At 45.2% G+C, this 20,888-nt stretch overlaps 1 protein-coding gene across 2 annotated transcripts in view; it reads right to left on the reverse strand.

The window, feature by feature from the left end:
- The window catches only part of CUL4B (cullin 4B), a 93,466-nt gene that overhangs the window by 37,511 nt on the left and 35,067 nt on the right, over nt 1–20,888 (reverse strand). For both annotated transcript variants that reach the window (XM_068251201.1, XM_068251200.1), the window contains exons 3-7: nt 15,232–15,347; nt 10,796–10,900; nt 8,709–8,777; nt 5,800–5,873; nt 3,777–3,939 (exon numbers count right to left, since the gene is read on the reverse strand). In XM_068251201.1, the coding sequence (XP_068107302.1) occupies nt 3,777–3,939; nt 5,800–5,873; nt 8,709–8,777; nt 10,796–10,900; nt 15,232–15,347 (527 nt within the window). The remainder of the gene's footprint in view (nt 1–3,776; nt 3,940–5,799; nt 5,874–8,708; nt 8,778–10,795; nt 10,901–15,231; nt 15,348–20,888) is intronic.

The following is a 20,888-nucleotide window of genomic DNA, read 5'->3' on the forward strand; positions in this document are numbered from 1 at the left end:
AGACAGCTTTTCACCAGTAAACGCACATAATAAGAGACAGCTTTTCACCAGTAAACGCACATAATAAGAGACAGCTGCTTTTCACCAGTAAACGCACATAATAAGAGACAGCTTTTCACCAGTAAGCGCACATAATAAGAGACAGCTTTTCACCAGTAAACGCACATAATGACAAACAGCCAGTGTCCCCAGTATATGTAGTCAGGGGTATATGCGCCCAGTATATGTAGCCAGGGGTATATGCGCCCAGTATATGTAGCCAGGGGTATATGCGCCCAGTATATGTAGCCAGGGGTATATGCGCCCAGTATATGTAGTCAGGGGTATATGCGCCCAGTATATGTAGTCAGGGGTATATGCGCCCAGTATATGTAGTCAGGGGTATATGCGCCCAGTATATGTAGTCAGGGGTATATGCGCCCAGTATATGTAGTCAGGGGTATATGCGCCCAGTATATGTAGTCAGGGGTATATGCGCCCAGTATATGTAGTCAGGGGTATATGCGCCCAGTATATGTAGTCAGGGGTATATGCGCCCAGTATATGTAGTCAGGGGTATATGCGCCCAGTATATGTAGTCAGGGGTATATGCGCCCAGTATATGTAGTCAGGGGTATATGCGCCCAGTATATGTAGTCAGGGGTATATGCGCCCAGTATATGTAGTCAGGGGTATATGCGCCCAGTATATGTAGTCAGGGGTATATGCGCCCAGTATATGTAGTCAGGGGTATATGCGCCCAGTATATGTAGTCAGGGGTATATGCGCCCAGTATATGTAGTCAGGGGTATATGCGCCCAGTATATGTAGTCAGGGGTATATGCGCCCAGTATATGTAGTCAGGGGTATATGCGCCCAGTATATGTAGTCAGGGGTATATGTGCCCGCTCCATTCCCCCCCCCCCCCAGCAGCCAGCAACTTTCTCCCCCATAACCCCCCCCCCCCAGCAGCCAGCAACTCTCCTGCCCTATCCCCCCTTCCCCCAGCAGCCAGCCAGCACAGGTTGCATCATGGCCGCTGGCCAGACCGGGCCAGGTATGGGTGGCACATGGCAGCAGCCAACAAGTCCCCCGGGTCGGCCCCCATTTCCACCCACCTCCATCAGCGTCAGCACAATAAATGCCTTGTGCGTGGCATGGGGTCGGGTCGCTGACCGTGCTCCGCTCGCTCTCCTCCTCGCAGCCTCAGCTCTCCTCTTCCCTCCTCGCACGTCTCCTCCTTCTCCCTCCCTGGCTGGCCGGAAGCCGGAACTATACAGTAAGTGTCGGCCCAGCCGCCAGGGAGGATCAATGCGCTGCCACATAGTCCCCATCCTCACCACCAGCCACCTTATCAGAGGAGGGGGGCCAGGGGAGCCTGGCGAGTGGCGGCGCTGGTGTAAAATTATCGGGGGGGGGGCCCTTGTGGCTAGGGGCCCCGTAGCAACGCTATGGTGGCTATAGCGAATGCTACGCCACTGCACACACCTGTGCCGCCTTTTTTCTCCTATGCAGCTGAGCAATAAACAAGCAGTGCCTCAGCCCCTTCCACAGATACTAGAAGATAGCAGCTCACTCTCCTGGATTAAAGTTTCCACTATTAAGGCAACCACATTCTCCCAAACTTAAAGGGGAACTGAAGAGAGAGGTATATGGAGGCTGTCATGGTTATTTCCTTTTAGACAATACCAGTTGCCTGGCAGCCCTGCTGATCCTCTGCCTCTATTACTATTAGCCATAGCCCCTGAACAAGCATGCAGTAGATCAGGTGTTTCAGGGGTTCAGACTTATAAGTCTGATCTGACAAGACTATCTGCATGCTTGTTTCTGGTTTTAATCAGATATTACTGCAGAGAAATAGACCAGCAGGGATGCCAGGCAACTGGTATTGATTAAAAGGAAATAAACATGACAGCCTCCATATACCTCTCTCTTCAGTTCCCCTTTAAGTATACTGAGCAGATGGCTGCTCTTATGTGCAGTAAACATATTAAAAGGAAAACTGTGTGCGCCTTTGGGGTGCAGCAGGCATTTATTTACCTATAGGTGGCTTCTCCATGCCCCCCTTCCCCCATGTAGAAGCATCTATCTTCACTGTCCTGTGTTACAGGTTAGAATTCCTGCGATGATAGAGCGCGCCCCTTGCGGGGGGAGGGGAGGTGCGCAATGCATGTAGGGAGATGTAGTTGATGGGTTACATCTCCAGCCAAGAGATGTAATCACATAAATGGAAATTACATCTCCTGGCACACATCGTGTATAAATTAATGTTCAGCGCTGCGTAATATGTTGGCGCTTTATAAATACAATAAATAAATAATTCCCAGCATGCATTGTTGTGGCCAAGGGTGCACTATATAAAATTTTCAACCTGCGGTTCCGCAGCACCGAGGGAGGTAAGATAGAGAGGTCTCCATATAGGCGGTATAGGCAAGTAAATGCTTGCTGCACCCTCAAAAGCCCAGCGTACAAACTTTCCTTAGAGGACAAGTTTTCAAAAATCACTCCTTACTTCCCATTAAGTTGGCTAGTGATAGGCAACTAAGCAATCAGACAACCTATAACCTGTAATCTTGCACAAATGTGCAAATTCAAACGTTTTTGCCACATGCATGCAATCTGCCATAATGGCCATTAAAGAGTAACTGTCAGGCTGCAAAAGCTAATTTAAACCTCTATTCTCCTGTGTTAAACAGTTTAGAAGGAAGCCAAAAAGGCAATACTGAAGTTAAAAATCTCTCTTACTTTGATGCTTGCTTAACAGCAAGGCTGATTATTCCCAAGCTCGTAAGGAGGCCGCATAACATACCGCAAAGCATTCTGGGGCTGCTTCTTCTCCTCACTCTGCACTACCTTGGGTCCTCCCCCTTAATTTCCCTATCACGCCCTAAGGCTGCTTTCAGTGGGAAGTTACAGGCTCATGTTACAGCAGCTTGTAACATCACAGCACTGAAAAATCACAGGGCACATGTTCCGTTAAGAGTATACTGCATGAGTCCGCTATTGTTCCTAGCCACATGGCTAATTAATATTCACTGCACAATAGTGTTGTCCGGATCATGAACCATTAGGATCTTTGATCCTGATCGAATCATCAGGAAGGAGGGAGGATATTACATCACAATTGGCTTCATAGGAGACAGACAAACATGGAACCTGCCATGAGCTATCAGGAGCATCACTCTCTGCAAATACTATATAAAAATTCTGTGAAATCCAAACGTGGACAGTGAAATGCATATGTAATGTAAGTACATCCAATATTTAGCTATATTATGGCCTGCTTGGAAATTACAGATTGTCTGCATACAATTTGCAAATGTTTTTCTCACACATTTCCAATTTCAATATAATTTACCCCCCCCCCCCCCCCCAACAAAAATCTCCAATATAAATATTCACACGGGGAAAATATAATTGCAAAACTTCCGCAAAACAGAAAAGCAGCTTTCAAAAACCACAAAAACAAGTGTGCTCCCTGCCTAAATCCTCCCCTTTCCAAGAAGGAAGAAATGAATCATTATGTATGAAACAGAGACTAACTGTAACTGGCTGTATTTAAAAATGCCCATTGCAGGGTGGCAATGGAAATGTATATTTGCCAGAAGACTAAGTTTTTTTTTTGTTTTTTTTTTTACCATAATTAAAGAGAAAGAAAACGTAATCAGAATACTACCACACAGAGACAACCGACAAAATACAATGATTTAATAGTTGTACGGAGCTAAAACAAACAAAAAAAAAATATGAAAAACAAATATAAACTACATAACTATCATGAAGGCACCATTACTTACTTGCAGGTCAGAAAGCATGCTCAGAAGACTTCGTAACAAACTTCGGTCAATGGCTTCCCCATTTCTTTCTCGCTCAATTAGTAATAAAATACCATCTATTGTCTTGTTCTGAACTTTCTGATCACTAATTATATGCGTTCTAAATAACTCCAGGCCCATGTCCCTAGTACAAAATAAAAAAGACAGAATTCAAAGAAGCAATAGTGACATTGGGTGCCTCCTAGTGTACTTTCCTAATAAAGTGCTTCTTCAACATAAAAACAGTTCTATACCGTAACTGGATGCGTAGGTCTGCCAAACGTTTGTAAAACCAATGCTTTGCTTAACCATTTCTGCCGCCTGGACGTGAAGCTCACGTCTGGGCGGCTGCTCTGCTGCGGAGCCACGCTCCCGTGGTAGCACTGGTATCAGTGAACGGGTACATGGTTCCCGATCACCGATCCGTGTCCCCAGCAGAAAAACCGAAGCGCTCTTACTAGAGGCTTCAGTCTTTCTGCACGTAAAAGTTTCCGCATCCCCCTTGTCCTTCCGCTTAGCGAGAAGCACAAGGAGAAAAAAAAACTCAAGGTGGCCATCTTGTGGCCAAATAGTAAAACTACATCTACATATTTTTTTACATTACAATTTACACATATAATAACATTAAAAATTAACTGTTTATTTCCCACACCAAAATATTACCCAAATAAAAATTTTTATGGAAAAAAAAAATTACAATAAAAAAAAAACCAAATAGTTACCTAAGGGTCTGAACTTTTTAAATATGAATTTGAAGGGGGTATACTACGAACATTTTTTAAATTATAAGCTTGTAAATAGTGATGGACGCAAAACGGAAAAAATGTACCTTTATTTCTAAATAAAATATTGGCGCCATACATTGTGATAGGGACAAAATTTAAATGGTGTCATAACCGAGACAAACGGGCAAATAAAATACATAGGTTTAAATTATGGTAGCGTGGATTATTTTAAAGCTATAATGGCCAAAAACTGAGAAAGTGTTTTTCCATTTTTTTCTTATTAATCCTGTTAAAATGCATTTATAAAAAAAAATAATTCTTAGCAAAATGTACCACCCAAAGAAAGCCTAATTAGTGGCGGAAAGAACAAGATATAGATCAATAAATTGTGATAAGTAGTGATAAAGTTATTAGCGAATGAATGGGAGGTAAAAATTGCTCTGATGCATAAGGTGAAAAATCCCCGCGGGCTGAAATGGTTAAAGGACAACTGAAGTGAGAAGAATATGGAGGGTGCCATATTTATTTCTTTTTGAACAATACCAGTTGCCTGGCAACTCTGCTGATCAGTGGCGTAGCAATAGGGGTTGCAGAGGTAGCAACCGCATCGGGGCCCTTAAGCCAGAGGGGCCCCATGGGGCTCTTCCTCATTCAAAGTATTAGCTATTTATTGGTCCTGTGGTGGTAATAATCACTTCTATAGATGCTTTGAATAGTAGTAATAATTAAACTGTTCCCCCTCCCCTTTTTGCACCTCGAATACTGTGGATGACCTTGGCAGGTTTTGTTGCGCTGTATCAAGTGTTACATATAGAGTGCTTAGGAGGGCCCCATGTAAAACTCGCACCGGGGCCCATAGCTCCATAGCTACGCCACTGCTGCTGATCCATTTGGCTGCAGTAGTGTCTGAATAACACCAGAAAAACATGCAGCTAATCTTGTCAGCTCTGACAATAATGGCAGAAACCCCTGATTTGCTGCATGCTTGTTCAGGGTATATGGCTAAAAGTATTAGAGGCGGAGGATCAGAAAGATAACCTGGTATTGCTTAAAAGGAAATAAATATGGCAGCCTCCATATCCCTCTTGCTTCAGTTGTCCTTTAACTATGTCTACAGCAGGACTAAAATATCTTCTGAAAAAAATAAGTCCTCCAAAACATGTTCAGTTGTATTGCCTTTTCAGAGAGTTCAATAAAAGGCTTGTTTGTTCCTTTCGCCTCTTTGCACCAAATCCTAGTTGCTCGGTCTTGTAATTTTATATAAGTAATTATAAGCTTACCAAATAGATGGCAACATTGAGTTTTGAAGTACATATGTTCTATCCAGGAATAGGAAGATGCTTCTTATCATTATCTAAAAAATAACGGAAACAAATTACATGGCAATAATCCAGTTAAGGCAGGCTTGTCATTTAAACTGCACTTCACGCACCTAGGCTACATACAGCAGGGCTTTTCAACCTTTTCACTAATTGTACCACTTTTATTGCTTGAAAATTTTCAAGTACCACCAGTGTGCCTGCGCAGTAGATCAGACCCGATCAGGCACAGCTGATTCTGCCGGAGCCCTAGTGGAGCGCCACTACTGCTCATGCGCACACACTGACAAGCCCTGAGAAGGAGATCTATAAGGAGCCCCAGCACTGGATCCCATCTCCCGTGGAGGAAGGGGGAAACCTATTTATGATCCAGAGCTTCAATATAGGTAGCCTCCAACTCACCACAAAATTTGTTTCTCCTTCACTCCTCGCTGTGCTGCCCCGAGTAATAGTTCAGACATCAGGTCAGCGGTAACTCAGCCACGTTGAAGAGACTGCCAGGCAAACGATGCACAGTGACAGCGCTTTTACATCAAATACAGGAAGTGGCCAGTGACGTCTGGTCTCTTCTCCGCTTATCTGAAGTTTGAAGTATGCAGCATGGCCTCACAGCGAGGAGTGAGCCAAACTTTGTGGAGGCAGGACGGGACCAAGACATGCCGCAGGTGGGCAATTAAGTGGCAGGCAAACCTGGTGTGTACCACCTGGCCAACAGCAAAGTACCACTGGTGGTACGCGTACCACAGGTTGAAAAGCCCTGAAGAGTTTTCAGAAGACCCTACCGTATTTGAGTGAAATAAGGGAAGTATACAAGATAAAAGGAGTGGCAAATTACAAGTTATCCAAAAGCCAATATGCCTCCATGTAGTATGAAAGAAGTACAAATAAGGTTAACACATTACCAACAAGAATATTTGCATCTGATTTCTTTCACATGTACTACAGATTTGAATGCATTAAGAGCTGCTATAGTTTTTTTAGCAACTCATTTACATAACTATAGCATAGTGCGAGGATACTACATTACTACCAATATGTTTATGCAATGTACAAATATAGCTGACTTTATAAAACACTGCTCAGTATCCTCAAACTTCTACCAACAGTCATCAGTCTCAGAGTATATTAGAGTATATCTAGTGAGTATATCTCAGTAGTGTATATGAACTTCCTGAGCTTTACGCCGCTCAGGAGGTTTTGCAGCTTTACAATCCCCAGGAAGAATCTAATAGATTTAAAGAGACTCTGTAACATAAAAAAGTTCCCCTCGGGGGTAGTTACCTCGGGAGCGGGAAGCCTTAGGGTCCCAATGAGGCTTCCCCCTACCCTGTAGCTGCAGGCAATCCAGCGCTGGCTCCCCAGAAGAGTCCCGCAATCCTGGCTCGACAAGCCTGACAAGGCTTGATATATTTACCTTCCCTGGCTCCAGTGGGGGCACTGTTGCGGCGCTCAGCACAGAGATAGGCGGAAATAGTCGATCTGTCGGGTCCGCTCTACTACGCAAGCGACTTGCGCCAGCGCTGTAGAGCGGACTGACAGCGATTGGCTATTCCCACCTATCTCTGATCGGAGAGCCGATACTGCGCCTGCCCTGGAGCCGGGAAGGTGAAAATTTACATCCCCGCTGTTCAGAGGGGCACAGCGGGACCGCCGTGGGACACAGGAGGACGGGGAAAGCCTTGATAGGATCCGGAGGCTGCCCCCACCCGAGGCGAGTACCCCCCAGGGGAACTTTTTTAGTTACAGGTTTTCTTTAACCTCCTTGCCGGTTATCCCGAGGCATTTTTGCATAATTTTTTTTTGTTACATGCAGCTAGCACTTTGCTAGCTGCTTGTAACATCCGATCGCCGCCAATCCGCCGCGTCGCCCCCCCCCCCCCCCTCCAGACCCCTTGCGCAGCCTGGCCAATCAGTGCCAGGCAGCGCTGAGGGGTGGATCAGGACTCCGTCTGACAGCAGTCCGATCGTCACCATGGAGGAGGTGGGAGGGATAGCGAAGGGGGGGTAAGCATGTAGCTAGCGCTAGGATCCCCCTCCGATCAAGCAGTTTATACCTTACCCAGCCTCTATCCAGCGATCGGCGCAGCCTCCCCGCACAGCTCCAGTCTTCTCTATGTGGAGGATCGTACATGACGTCATGTGCAGACCCGATCCTCCCCATAGAGAGACCGGAGCTGTGTGGGGAGGCTGTGCCGATCACTGGAGCCAGACTGGGTGATGTATTAAGTGGCTGGATCAGTGGGTAACTACTACCTATATTAGCTAGCCTAGTGGCATTGGTGTAATGGCTCTGCCTCTGACACAGGAGACCAGGGTTCGAATCTCGGCTCTGCCTGTTCAGTAAGCCAGCACTAATTCAGTAGGAGACTTTGGCAAGTCTCCCTTACACTGCTACTGCCAATAGAGCGCGCCCTAGTGGCTGCTGCTCTGCTCTGGCGCTTTGAGTCCGCAAGGAGAAAAGCGCAATATAAATGTTATTTGTCTTGTCTTGTCTTTGTCTAGTGCTAGCTTAACCTTGTGGGGTCATTAAATCTATTAGTTTCTTCCTGGGAGACTCGAGATTGTAGCAAGCAGTATGCCCGACACAGTGTCGGGCATACCGCTCAGGAGGTTAAAATGTGCCCACCTCTTCAAGTAAATTCCTACTTAGGTCTAATCTCTGCCAGGACGTAGATTTCAACAGCACGACTCACGCTTCAAACACCTCTAAACTCAGCCGTCAGCCAATCTGAGTGGCTCCTGACCCTGTGATCACTGTGAGCCAATCACAATGATCACACAGTACAAACAACAAAAGGCTCTGATCCTCAAGATGCCAGAGCCTGCAGGTCCTAGACTGGTTAATAAAAAGACGAGGAAAAACACCTTACCATTTGTCTGCAGTGATCTTGCCAACACTTATCTATTTTCTTTAGAAAAAGAACACTATCCAATGAATCTGTAATAAGTGAATTAAGGAAACACAAGTACACATAAAAGCATGAACTTCAAAAGTGAAGAATTCTAGATGAGAAGACATTTTGCAGAGACATGCATTGCAGCAACCATTACTGCATTCTTCCTCGCATTCACCAGTCCTAGTACCCCAGGGGTGCCCATTCGGTAGGTTGCGAAGGACTTCATGGTAGATTCCGTCCCCATTACATTTTCCATTCTGAATATACAAGCATGCTCCTAAAATTGTACATGGGTAGATCATTTTGGCTTGCTAATTTTTTAAAGTAGCCCACAAGCCAAAAAAGTGTGGGCACCTCTGTAGTATCCTGTATAGTTCGGTGCCTGGTGCATCCCCACCATAGGGGGTGGCCATTCCTGGGCCTCCCAAGCTACATTTATTAGAGGGAAGGGCCATCTTGGAGAACTTCCTAAGAAGCTGCTACTCAAACATTCTTATGCACTTAAAAGATGGCAAGAGTTGCACCGTAGCTTTAGGAACAACAGCGCCATCTCTCTGCTCATTTAGTTTTAAAAGTACACTTTACAAAGTTATTCTAACTGAATGCTTAAATGAAAATTCAGAACTTTCTGTTTTAAACGTAAGCCCATGTACAAACATCCAGCTGATTTAGTTCCCAGTTTTACTGTGCCATTGATGCCCATTTTGCAGATGAAAAAATATTTACATCCTGGAGTGTAGAAAGGGGTAAGAGGTTTTGCAAGTACAGATCTTCATATTACAGATAAACCAACACAATATTACCCTCACTACTGACCTCCTCCACCTCATGCCATTGCATTTGTATTGTAGTCCTTATCCTTCCTGGCGGCAATGCCAGGGCTATGCCGCCGGAAGGCACCGCTCAGGCCCTGCTGGGCCGATTTGCATAATTCTTTTTTTGCTACACGCAGCTAGCACTTTGCTAGCTGCGTGTGCAATCTGATCGCCGCCGCTCCCCGCCGATCCGCAGCCACTACCCCCCCCCCCCCCACACACACACACGCCGTGCGCTGCCTGGCCAATCAGTGCCAGGCAGCGCTGAGGGGTGGATCGGAGTCCCCTTTGATGCCACGACGTCTGTGACATCATCCCGCCCGTCGCCATGGCGACGGGAGAGGCCCTTCAGGAGATCCCGTTCTTTGAACGGGACCTCCTGATCTCCGAAAGGCGATAGTAGGGGCTGGGGGGATGCCGCTGAGCAGCGGCTATCATGTAACGAGACCTTGTCTCGCTACATAATATAAAATATTTTTTTTTAAACCAGCTGTGCTGCCCCCTGGCGGATTTTAATAAACCTCCAGGAGGGTTAATTTCTGTCCTCAGGATCCATATTAAAAAGGACTAGTCAAACCTTTCCAACACACACAATTCTGAGCCCTCTGTCTCCAGCATCCCGGGCCCAAATACCACACAATGATATGGAACCACTGGGCTGTTAGTTCTACAATCTACATGGACCAATGTAGGCTACTAGTAGTGCAGGCATCCAGGGAGGAGACAGAACTAAAGCAGCATTCCTGGGGGAAGGACCTTAAAAGAAATCTGAAGTGAGAGGAAGGCTCACATCTTCATTTGCTTATAAACAATGCCAGTTGCCTGACTTCTGTGCTGATGTTCTGCCTCTAATACTAGGAGTCATTGGCCCATAATGGGCATACAGACAAGATGCATCTGGTGTGACTCCAGTGGCTGCATGCTTGTTGCAGGTGTGTGACTCAAAAACAAACTTATGCCTAAAGCTCAGCATGTCAGCCAGACAACTGGCATGGTTTATAAGTGAATAAAGATGGCAGCCTCTGTATTCCTCTCACTCTAGGTTACCTTTAAAAAATTAAGCTAGCAGGCTGTAAACATTGAAATTCACACTACACAAAGAACAATATTCCTTGAGAACAACCATTCCATGCACTAGTTTTAGAACAACAACAACAACAAAAAAACAGTTTTGGCTACATTTACATTAAAGATCAAACCAAGCGCACCAACTTGGTAATTGTTGAAGTCCAACAAAAAAGGATATTCTCTGAACTGGTGAATTTGTGCTTTAATATGGTCTTCGCAGATCTGTCTCAACTGTTTGTAGAGGTTTGCAGAGATCTTATAAGAGCAAAGATTCTCAACAGCCTGAAATAAACAAACATACACAATCATAAATCACACGTTTTTACTACAATGTTTATTGTAGTAAACAGCCAATAAACAACAACAAAAACATGAATAGTCAAGACAAAAGGCAAAAAGATGGGTGAACAACCTTATAAAGCAGCACTAGAAAAAGAGATACAAGTACAAATCAGATGGAGCAACGGATCAACATATACCTGATACTGAAATGTAAAGGAGTTTAATAAATTTAGTATAAAAAGGCCTGTATTTTAACCATAACATCATGCATATTCCTGAGAAGTAATAAAAACAAAATCTACAAACCCGTTCCTCTTCCAAAAAGTCTTTCCCTTATTAACCACTTGACCCACCCTTTACCCCCCCTTAAGGACCAGCGCTGTTTTTACTGATCTGTGTTGGGTGGGCTCTGCAGCCCCCAGCACAGATCAGGTAGCAGGCAGAGAGATCAGATTGCCCCCCTTTTTTCCCCCCTATGGGGATGATGTGCTGGGGGGGTCTGATCTCTTCTGCCTGCTGGGTGATGCGGGGGGGGGGGGGGGGCACCTCAAAGCCCCCCTCCGCGGCGAAATTCCCCCCTCCCTCTCCTACCTGCTGCCCCCCCGGCGATCGAGGCTGCACAGGACGCTATCCGTCCTGTGCAGCCAGTGACAGGACGTCCCCTGTTACATGGAGGCGATCCCCGGCTGCTGATTGGCCGGGGATCGCCGATCTGCCTTACGGCGCTGCTGCGCACCAGCGCCGTACAAATGTAAACAAAGCGGATTATTTCCGCTTGTGTTTACATTTAGCCTGCGAGCCGCCATCGGCGGCCCGCAGGCTATTCACGGAGCCCCCCGCCGTGAATTGACAGGAAGCAGCCGCTCGCGCGAGCGGCTGCTTCCTGATTAATTAGCCTGCAGCTGGCGACGCAGTACTGCGTCGCTGGTCCTGCAGCTGCCACTTTGCCGACGCACGGTATAAGCGTGCGGTCGGCAAGTGGTTAAAGGGATACTGTAGGGGGTCGGGGCAAAATGAGCTGAACTTACCCGGGGCTTCTAATGGTCCCCCGCAGACATCCTGTGCCCGCGCAGCCACTCACCGATGCTCCGGCCCCGCCTCCGGTTCACTTCTGGAATTTCTGACTTTAAAGTCAGAAAACCACTGCACCTGCGTTGCCGTGTCCTCGCTCCCGCTGTTGTCACCAGGAGTGTACTGCGCAGACACAGACCATACTGGGCCTGCGCTGTGCGCTCTTGTTGACATCAGCGGGATCGAGGACACGGCAACGCAGGCGCAGTGGTTTTCTGACTTTAAAGTCAGAAATTCCAGAAGTGAACCGGAGGCGGGGCCGGAGCATCGGTGAGCAACTGCGCGGGCACAGGATGTCTGCGGGGGACCATTAGAAGCCCCGGGTAAGTTCAGCTCATTTTCCCCCGACACCCCTACAGTATCCCTTTAAATCAAAGTCAACAACTTTAGGAGTATCAAGCCACTTGCTCCAGAGATCTTCAAGGCAATTTACATTGCCCCTATGCAGATGTACTAATTTTTCCAATTTAAGGTAAGCATTGAGTTGTTTAACCCATTGAGTATAGGTGGTGGTGTTCTATGAATTGCAATAAGGGACGTCGGTTTAGGGTCTGAAAGATCACTAAAAATACATGTTAAAATCGTTTGCAATTTCGGTTTGAAAAATTCCGGAGAGAGCGGCAACAACCATTCCCCAATATTAAACCGCGCATGCGCAGTACTGTCACGCCGGCCACAGTGATGACGCAAGGCAACCAGCTTGGTGACGACTGATGTCATCTTTCTGGAAGAGGGAGCCCAACACTCTGTCCCAGTGTTGCCGGGAGCCATTTCTGAGCAGGGCCTGGGAGAGGAGCCAGAAGGACGCCGAGGGACCTCACGACCTACAGTGGGCTGGAGAAAGCTCCAGGTAAGTTCAGATTTTGTTTTTATTTACTGGTCAGAGTCCCTTTAACCCCAGGGCTTTTTTTTATTGCAGTCCAATTCCCTAAAAAGTCTTTCTACCACTCTAAAAATTCTCTTCGGGAGCATAAATTACACATTAATTGAGAACTCTATACCATGGATGAGATTGGCACTGTAAGCCTTCTATGTCAGAGGACGTGGCTCTTATGCTAAGTACACACGATGCGTTTTTTCGGTCGATTTTCCGCTTGATTTTCTGCTCGATTCTCTTATCTTTTCTTATTAATTTCCCTTCATTTCTATGAGAAATCGACCAGAAAAACAATTGGAAATAATATCGGACATGACAGAAATCGAACGATCTATCTAACACAAAATTGTATGGTGTGTACCTAGCATAAGACATTGCACAGCCCTTTGACTTGGAAGGCATACACCAGGAAATCTCAGTTTCAGATCTGGTGATGGAAGCAGGAGAGACAACAGTGTTACCAATGAAGTAAAGCCCTTTTAATGGAGGGTGGACACATAGACATGAACAACTTTATGATATCTGTTTCATGCAATAGTGTCCGTAGAAAGGTCACTTGTTTGCCTCTGCCGAAGCGGCTGTGCTGCAAAACAGCCCTTAGGCTCTGACATCTCCACTATCCCCCACTGCTATTGTGTACACGCCCCTTTGAATACAGGCTTCCTGATTTGCATACCTAGACACCCAGCTATTCTTCTATGGAAATTGGAATGTCTATTTGTGTGAGCACAGGTTGCTTAAACATGTATTGTAGTATCCCACTGATATTCTAGTGCCAGCTTCCTACACTTCTTTTGGCGATTTTGTGTCTGTAGAACAGCACAGCAGACTAGTGACTAAAGGATGGACCAACTTCCAACACACCAGTACTAGCAGATGCTATTTGCAAAGTAAGTGTGGGCTCAGTGAGTGTACCCAATAAACAAGTGGAAAAGATTTTTCAGCGAGTTCATAAAAATACTTGTTCTAATGTACACTGGTTATGTTTTAGACTTTAAAGCACTCCCTGGAACAAATAATAGAGCAAGAAAAGAAAATGAATTTGACGTCTGCTGGCTGTACTAGATCCCGATACAAGGTCCCATGTGGCCATTCAAGGGTGGCGAGTTGAGGAAGGATTAAAAGATCAACAAAGGACTTAATTGTGTCTACAGGATTGTTAGTTCATCAATTTTCAGCTGTTGGTTCTCGTTCTACAATAAAATCTAGGAAATTTCTTGTTTGAGCAGGACTGCATAAAGTACACATCCAGAGACCCTAAGAGGTGCTACATATTGTGCTGACCATTCCTCCATGTCTATGGAGTTTTGAGTTACAAAGTCCGTCATGTAATTTCTTGACCCAGGGATACGCATTACTGACTGTGCCATAACATTGTGCTTTGCCCAGGGTAGAATGCTTGTTACCACCACCGTTGCAGTCCCGTTCTTGATGCCTCCCTGATGTAGGTTATTGGTTTTGCAATGTATCCATACTGGACTGTCTTAGATAGAATTCTTCCAGAGCAAGGAAATTAATGACCCATCTCAATTTCTAGGAAAATTTCTAGGACAGAGCCCATCCATGGATGGCATCTGCTTTCAGTATTCTCCACTTGTGAGGGAGGAAGTCTCAAACATTCTTTACCAAGCACTGGATCCATCGCCTATCCCACTGGAAGAGTATTACAGCCTGCAATAGGAAAATGTGGAGCAGCAAAAGCCATGTACCACAATGTCACAGCAATGTAGTCTAGGACCTTTATGCAGGTCCTGATTGAGGCCCTGCTGCTGTTGTGGACTTAAGACGTCTACTTGCAGACTAAGGTGACCTACAAAGACATTTACAATACCCCAGCAGATGCGGAATAATACCAGAAGCTGCATCACTTGTAATGTGTAAAGGGAAGATCTTTTCTGGTTGATAGCCTAGATCCTCCAGTACTGATGGGGCAATTTTGACATGTGCTCATGCTTAGACTTTCGGCAGTGCCTTCTAATAGGTGGTTTTCAAGGTATAGCATGATCCATTGGTCCCAACAACAAAAAAGAACACGTGGGCACAAGTAAAATGCACACCGCTGTGTTCAATTGCAAGTTTCAGCATTTCCAGTAGATGTCACAATGTAAGCAATACATCACCCTTCCCAGGTTTACCCAGCATAGAGATCCTTCAGTCAACAATTGTTTCATCATCACAGACCGCTCGTTGTCTCTGCAGCGAGGAACAGGGCTCCACGCCACTGAACAGGCGAGTACTTCCAGGTACACTCACATGCTCCTGCCAGCCAATCACTAGTGGCCTCCCTAACTTTTCCATAGGGCAATTACTTTGTTACAGAATAAAAAAATAAAGTAAAAACCTTAAATTTGCTGTTACATCGATCCTAAAATGTTAAGCTTACCTGATATAATTCCTCTAAGTTGTATTTTATTGAAGTGCTATTTTCAATGGCTTCAACTGCATCTTTCAGTTTCTGCCAGGTTTCATCAGTGTAATTTTCAGGCAATTTTGGTTTATCTGTGAACACAAACAATTTAAAACAAATTAAGCCAAGCGTACAAGAAAATGACAACCGTCCAATTATCTTGAGTATACACGCATAAATGAAACTAGGACGAGGCGTCCAATAATAACAGGCTTTGCCAAGAATCCAGCGTGTATATAGGAGCCCCAACTCCCTCGACCAGCCTGGGTGATCGCTTCGGCCGAGCGCCAGCCAAGAGCATTGTTCTTCCCACGGACCTGGCTAGCACATGACGTCACACCTGCACACCCCCTCCACCCGCATAGCGGCAAAAGACATACCTAGTCTGCAGCCTAGCAGCGTGTCTGTACAGCTTTGGCCCTGCAATGTTGCCCAAGAATTCGATTCCAAATCCCCAATGGGCGTCAAGCTCCCCAAGTGTGTATGATGCTTTAGGTTGCAAAGATTTCACAAAACCCTATCAAAATTTTGAAGGTACAGCATAAAAGACACTCAGTGAAAAAAGGACCATGTCATCATTTAAACACAAGCACTCATAAGAAAAATGTTGGTCTACAATACACCTCATCTAACATCATTTAGGCCTCTTTCACAGTGCGACGTTAAAGTCGCACGTTAGAAAATATTACACGGCAGACTAACCCACAGCAATAATAAGTCTATGTGACATTCACAGTGCACACGTTGTGCTTGTGTGTAACGTGTAGCGTTATTAGAAAGAGCTGCATGCTGTGCGTTATACATGTTATTAGCTGTGTTGGACTGTTTGCACATGCTCAGTAATGATTGGGAAGAATACTTTCAATTGCCTGTATGCGACAATAACGGGGCGTTGCGACTTTAACGTCGCATCAAACTGCAACGTCCTACTGTGAAAGAGGCTTTAACCTTCCTGGAGGTAAGCCCGAGCTGAGCTTAGGCTATGCCACGCAGGAGGATTTCTCAGGCCCTGCTGGGCCAATTTGCTCACTTTTTTTTGCAACACGCAGCTGGCACTTTGCTAGCTGCGTGTGCATTCCGATCGCCGCCGCTCCGCGCTCGATCATCCCAATGTGTTCCCCCCCAGACCCCGTGCACTGTCTGGCCAATCAGTGCCAGGCAGCGCTGAGGGGTGGATCGGGACTCCCTTAGACGTCACGACGTCCATGACGTCATCCCGCCATGGCGACAGGGGAAGCCCTTCAGGAAATCCCGTTCTTTGAACGGGATTTCCTGATCAAAGATCGCCAGAGGCGATCGAAGCGGGCGGGGGGATGCCGCTGTACAGCGGCTATCATGTAGCGAGCCCTAGGCTCGCTACATGATTTAAAAAACAAAAAAAATGTTAAATAGTGCTGCGCTGCCTCCTGGTGGTTTCTAATAGACCGCCAGGAGGGTTAAAGAGTAACCGTTAGGCATAAAATAAATTCTCTATTTTTATATGGTAAACAAATAATCCAAAAGTTAAAAAGCACTCTTCATTTTCTTCACAATAGAATATCATTTACCAGGACCCCTGGCTCTTATTTGGTACATCTGTTGCAAGAGAAGTTGCAGAGCATACTGTTTCTTTACTTTCCTCCCTTTTTTTCCCCCTCAGACATAACTAATGCAGCCTGATTGGCTGAAGTTTTTCACTCCCATTTTCCTCTCCAATACCTCTTTTCCTCTCTGATTGGCCAATATTTCTTGTGCCGAGAAGCAAAGAAAGGGACTCAGCTGAAATCCATAAAATAAACCAGGTCTGCAAAGTCACACAATGATTTGCGATGATGCACTTCTTACTACTGAGCTGTGTGGAAGTGTCTGAAGACTGGGAGGAAGCCAGGCAATGCATACAAAATCAGCAAGAGGAAACAGAGTAAGGGCCCTTTTCCACTAGCAATCGCTAGTGTTTGCGCTAAACGCTAGGGATTCAGTTAAGTCGTCCCCCCCCCCCCCCCCCCCCCCGATTGCGATTTTGCTATGCACTGCACAGCAAAATCGCAGCAATAATTGCTCTGCGATCACGCTTTTGTAAAAATCAAATCGCGGTAGTGGAAATTACCTACAGCGATTCCTAGGTTATTTTGCAAACCGATTGTGATTGCTGAATTGCAAAATCACTAGGCTCTAGTGGAAAAGGGCCCCAAGGGAGGAAATTACATCAGGATTGGCTTCAGACACAGAGATTCCAACATGGAAAAGTGACAGAAAGAGAATTATCTTTATTTACTATATAAAACTCACTAAAATCAAAACGTGGACAGTGCAATACATATATTATGTATGTAGAGCAAGTATTTATCTACTAATATATGTGATTTTTTTTCTGAGATATTATGGCTAACCGCTCCTTTTTAAAGAGGATCTGTAGTCAAAATATCAATGAATAACACTGCTTACTTTTTTTTTTTTTTTTTTTTTTTTTTTTACGATATTTATAAAATTAGTCAGTGTTTACCCTAAAAATCATTTCTCCCCCCGATTTACTTAAAGTCATCACAGGCAGCAACATCTTTAGTATCAGCAGGTGATCTCGGTGGAATGTTCATTTACTGAGTTCTACTGCGCGAGCACCGCTGTCAATTGAGTCCACGTTGTCCAGAGTACAGTACACTTCGGACAACGTGGACTTGATTGACAGCAACGCTTGCACAGTAGACAATGACCTTGAGAGGTCGGCCTCTGCAGCGGAGGGGACCGGGAGCCAGTGGCTGAGAGAGGATATCAGGGGCTGGAGCAGTGGTCCTCAAACTAAGGCCCGCGGACCGAATGTGGCCCCCTGAGGCTTTTTTACCGGCCCCCCCCCCCCCACACACAAAATGTATTACTTATAGATGCAGCTACCACCAATAGGTGGTCTGCATATAGAATAGCAGTGCCGGCACCACCCATCCACATGGAAGCCAGAAAGCAGTAATTCGCTGGTTTCCAATCAAATTCCACATCAGGTGATACTGCTGTCCAATTGGACTGCAGGTTGTCACCTGGGTATGCTTCACTGTCTGGCCCGCAAACACTTCTACATCATTTTATGTATACGCCGGCCCCCCAGCAGTCTGAAGTAAAAATAAAGGCAGGGTCCTCACCCCCTTTCTTTTTCTGCAGACATGTAAATATTTTCACACACTAAATTTTCCTGAGGACAGGCACATGCTGAATGCAAAAAAAAAATTAATAGGCTTTTCTACATTGGCAAATGTAAAAAATGTTTGTTTGCATATTTGCACAGAAATTAAAATTAGACGTTTCAACCAATGGAATGAAAATCTGGGGTGCACATGGAAGGCTCTGCTTTACATAAAGAACAGAAAACTAGGACACTAGTATCCAAGTCTGAGCTTGCAAAACACATTTATAAAAGTAGGTCATACCTTGAACAAAGGTAATTTCTAAGGATCTCTAAAAATCAGTTATTGATGTTCATCAGGCTATAAAAGATTACAAAACTGCCTTAAGAAGTGGGCCTTTGATATCACGACAGATCACGCACAAGCTGTGTCAATTCATCCCACAGTCAACTGTCTCCAGGGGTGGCCAGCCAAAATATATCATCCTAAAAGAAAGGTTTGTAATATTTCAGGCAATCTCACGGAATCCCAGGTTAATGCCTAAAGAACTCACGACTTCTCTTGAAGTGTAACAGTCAGGCATAAAAAATAAAAAATCAATTCTTTACTTTTATCTGGTAAACAAGTAGTAAAAATGCTAACCAGTGTTGGTGGAAGCCTCTTTCCCCCGCTTTCCCCTGCCAGTCCTCTGCTCCCCCCTCTGATTGGCCAATATTTCTCATGCTGAGACAACGCACTTTCTATTGCAGAGCTGGGTGGGAGTGCCTGGGAGGAGGGTGGGCAATGCATACACAATCGGTAGAGGAACGTTAGGGCCCATTCACACTAGAGCTTTTGAAAACTCTAGTGTAATAAAACCCTATGGGCCCATTCTTATTTGGGCGATTTGCGCTAATCGCCGCAAATCGTGAAACACAAACGCGTAGCCTGCACCATTTTCAGGCGATCGCGTTCCAGTGCTATAGAAACGCTAAACGCAATCGTGGAGAAATCGCTGCACTGTCCATTAATTTTTCCACGTGAAATCGTGGAAAAAAAAATCACTCCCGTAAAACGCTGGCAAAAATTGCCAGCGTTTTGCACTTCTAAGTTTGAATCGGCCCTAAGGCAAGCGCAAACTCTTTATTGGTTATAGTTGTGCATCAAATGTGCACAGCCTTCGTAGCACAGCCTTGGGAGAAACGGCTGTCAGGCTTTCTTTGTACCCAGCACCCACCGCTACACCATGTGCCTCATCTAAATGGTACGTTATCTGCCTTCACTTGGTGATGTTGTATTGCACATTTGATGCACAACTATATCCAATAAAGAGTTCGCGCTTAACAGCAGTGCCAGCTTTCCTCCTAAATACAAATAAAATCCAACCAAACAGCATAGCAACATACTGTAGTTCCAGATAGTATTCTCCACAGCAGCTCCCTAGAAGAACATATGAGACATCATAGCCAAGAGTCATGTTACATTACTATCAGAGCAGGGGGTAAAGGGGCATGGGCAACCAGAATTGTATCTCTCTCTCCCCCCCCTCCCTACCTGAAACAAGCATGTGGCTTTCAGTAACTAGTCAGACATCTGATCTGCATGCTTGTTCAGGGTCTAAGAAGCCCTGGCAAGGATAAGGGAGTAGAGAGGACCCACTGGCGGGCAGACACGCACATAACACCACAATTCATAGAAGTGCAATTTTAGACATTTGGAAGAAAATAAAAAGAAGCTTTATAGAGAAATGGTCAGCCATACTATCTCAGAAAAACACTCACATATTTAAGTAGATAAATATTTGCTCTACTTGCATATGTATTGCACGGTCCACGTTTTGATTTTAGTGATTTTTCTACAGAAAAAAAAAATCCTTCTTTGCATTTCCCATTTTAAGTGTGGCTATTTTGAAGCCAATTCTGATGTAATTTCCTCTCTTAGTCTCCTCTGCCTGATTTGCCCACCCTTCACTATAGAAAGTGCATTGTCCGTGGGCTCAATGGATAGCATTTAAAAATACGGAACACTACGTACAAGCCCTGACCGAATAGCGCATCCCTGACATTTGGTGACACGGACTCTGGAGATGTGGGACTCTTGGTCAGCATGAGAAATATTGGCCAATCAGAGAGGAACAGAGGTGTGGGAGGGGAAACAGAAGGTAATGAGGCTTCAGCCAATCAGGCTGCATTAGTTAAGTCTGAGGGGGAAGTACAGAAGCAAAAAAAGGACAACGCAGCATGCCCTGCTTCCTTTTTGTGTGTACCAAATAAGACTAAGGTAAACTGGGGAGTGATCATTTATCAACAAGAAAAGTAATAGTGATTTTAACTTTTGGATTGCCTGGTTAGCATCTTTATTACTTTTTTTACCAGATAAAAATAAAGAATTGATTTTTCATTTTATGCCCGACAGTTACTCTTTAAAGGAGTTATTAGGCACAAAAAAAAAAAAAAAAAAAAAAAAGAGTTTCACTTACCTGGGGCTTCTACCAGCCCCATGCAGCTATCCTGTGCCCTCGTAGTCACTCACTGCTGCTCTGGTCCCCCTCCGTCAGCTAGT

This window comes from Hyperolius riggenbachi, chromosome 8 (genome assembly GCF_040937935.1).
Source record: "Hyperolius riggenbachi isolate aHypRig1 chromosome 8, aHypRig1.pri, whole genome shotgun sequence".
Taxonomy (NCBI): domain Eukaryota; kingdom Metazoa; phylum Chordata; class Amphibia; order Anura; family Hyperoliidae; genus Hyperolius; species Hyperolius riggenbachi.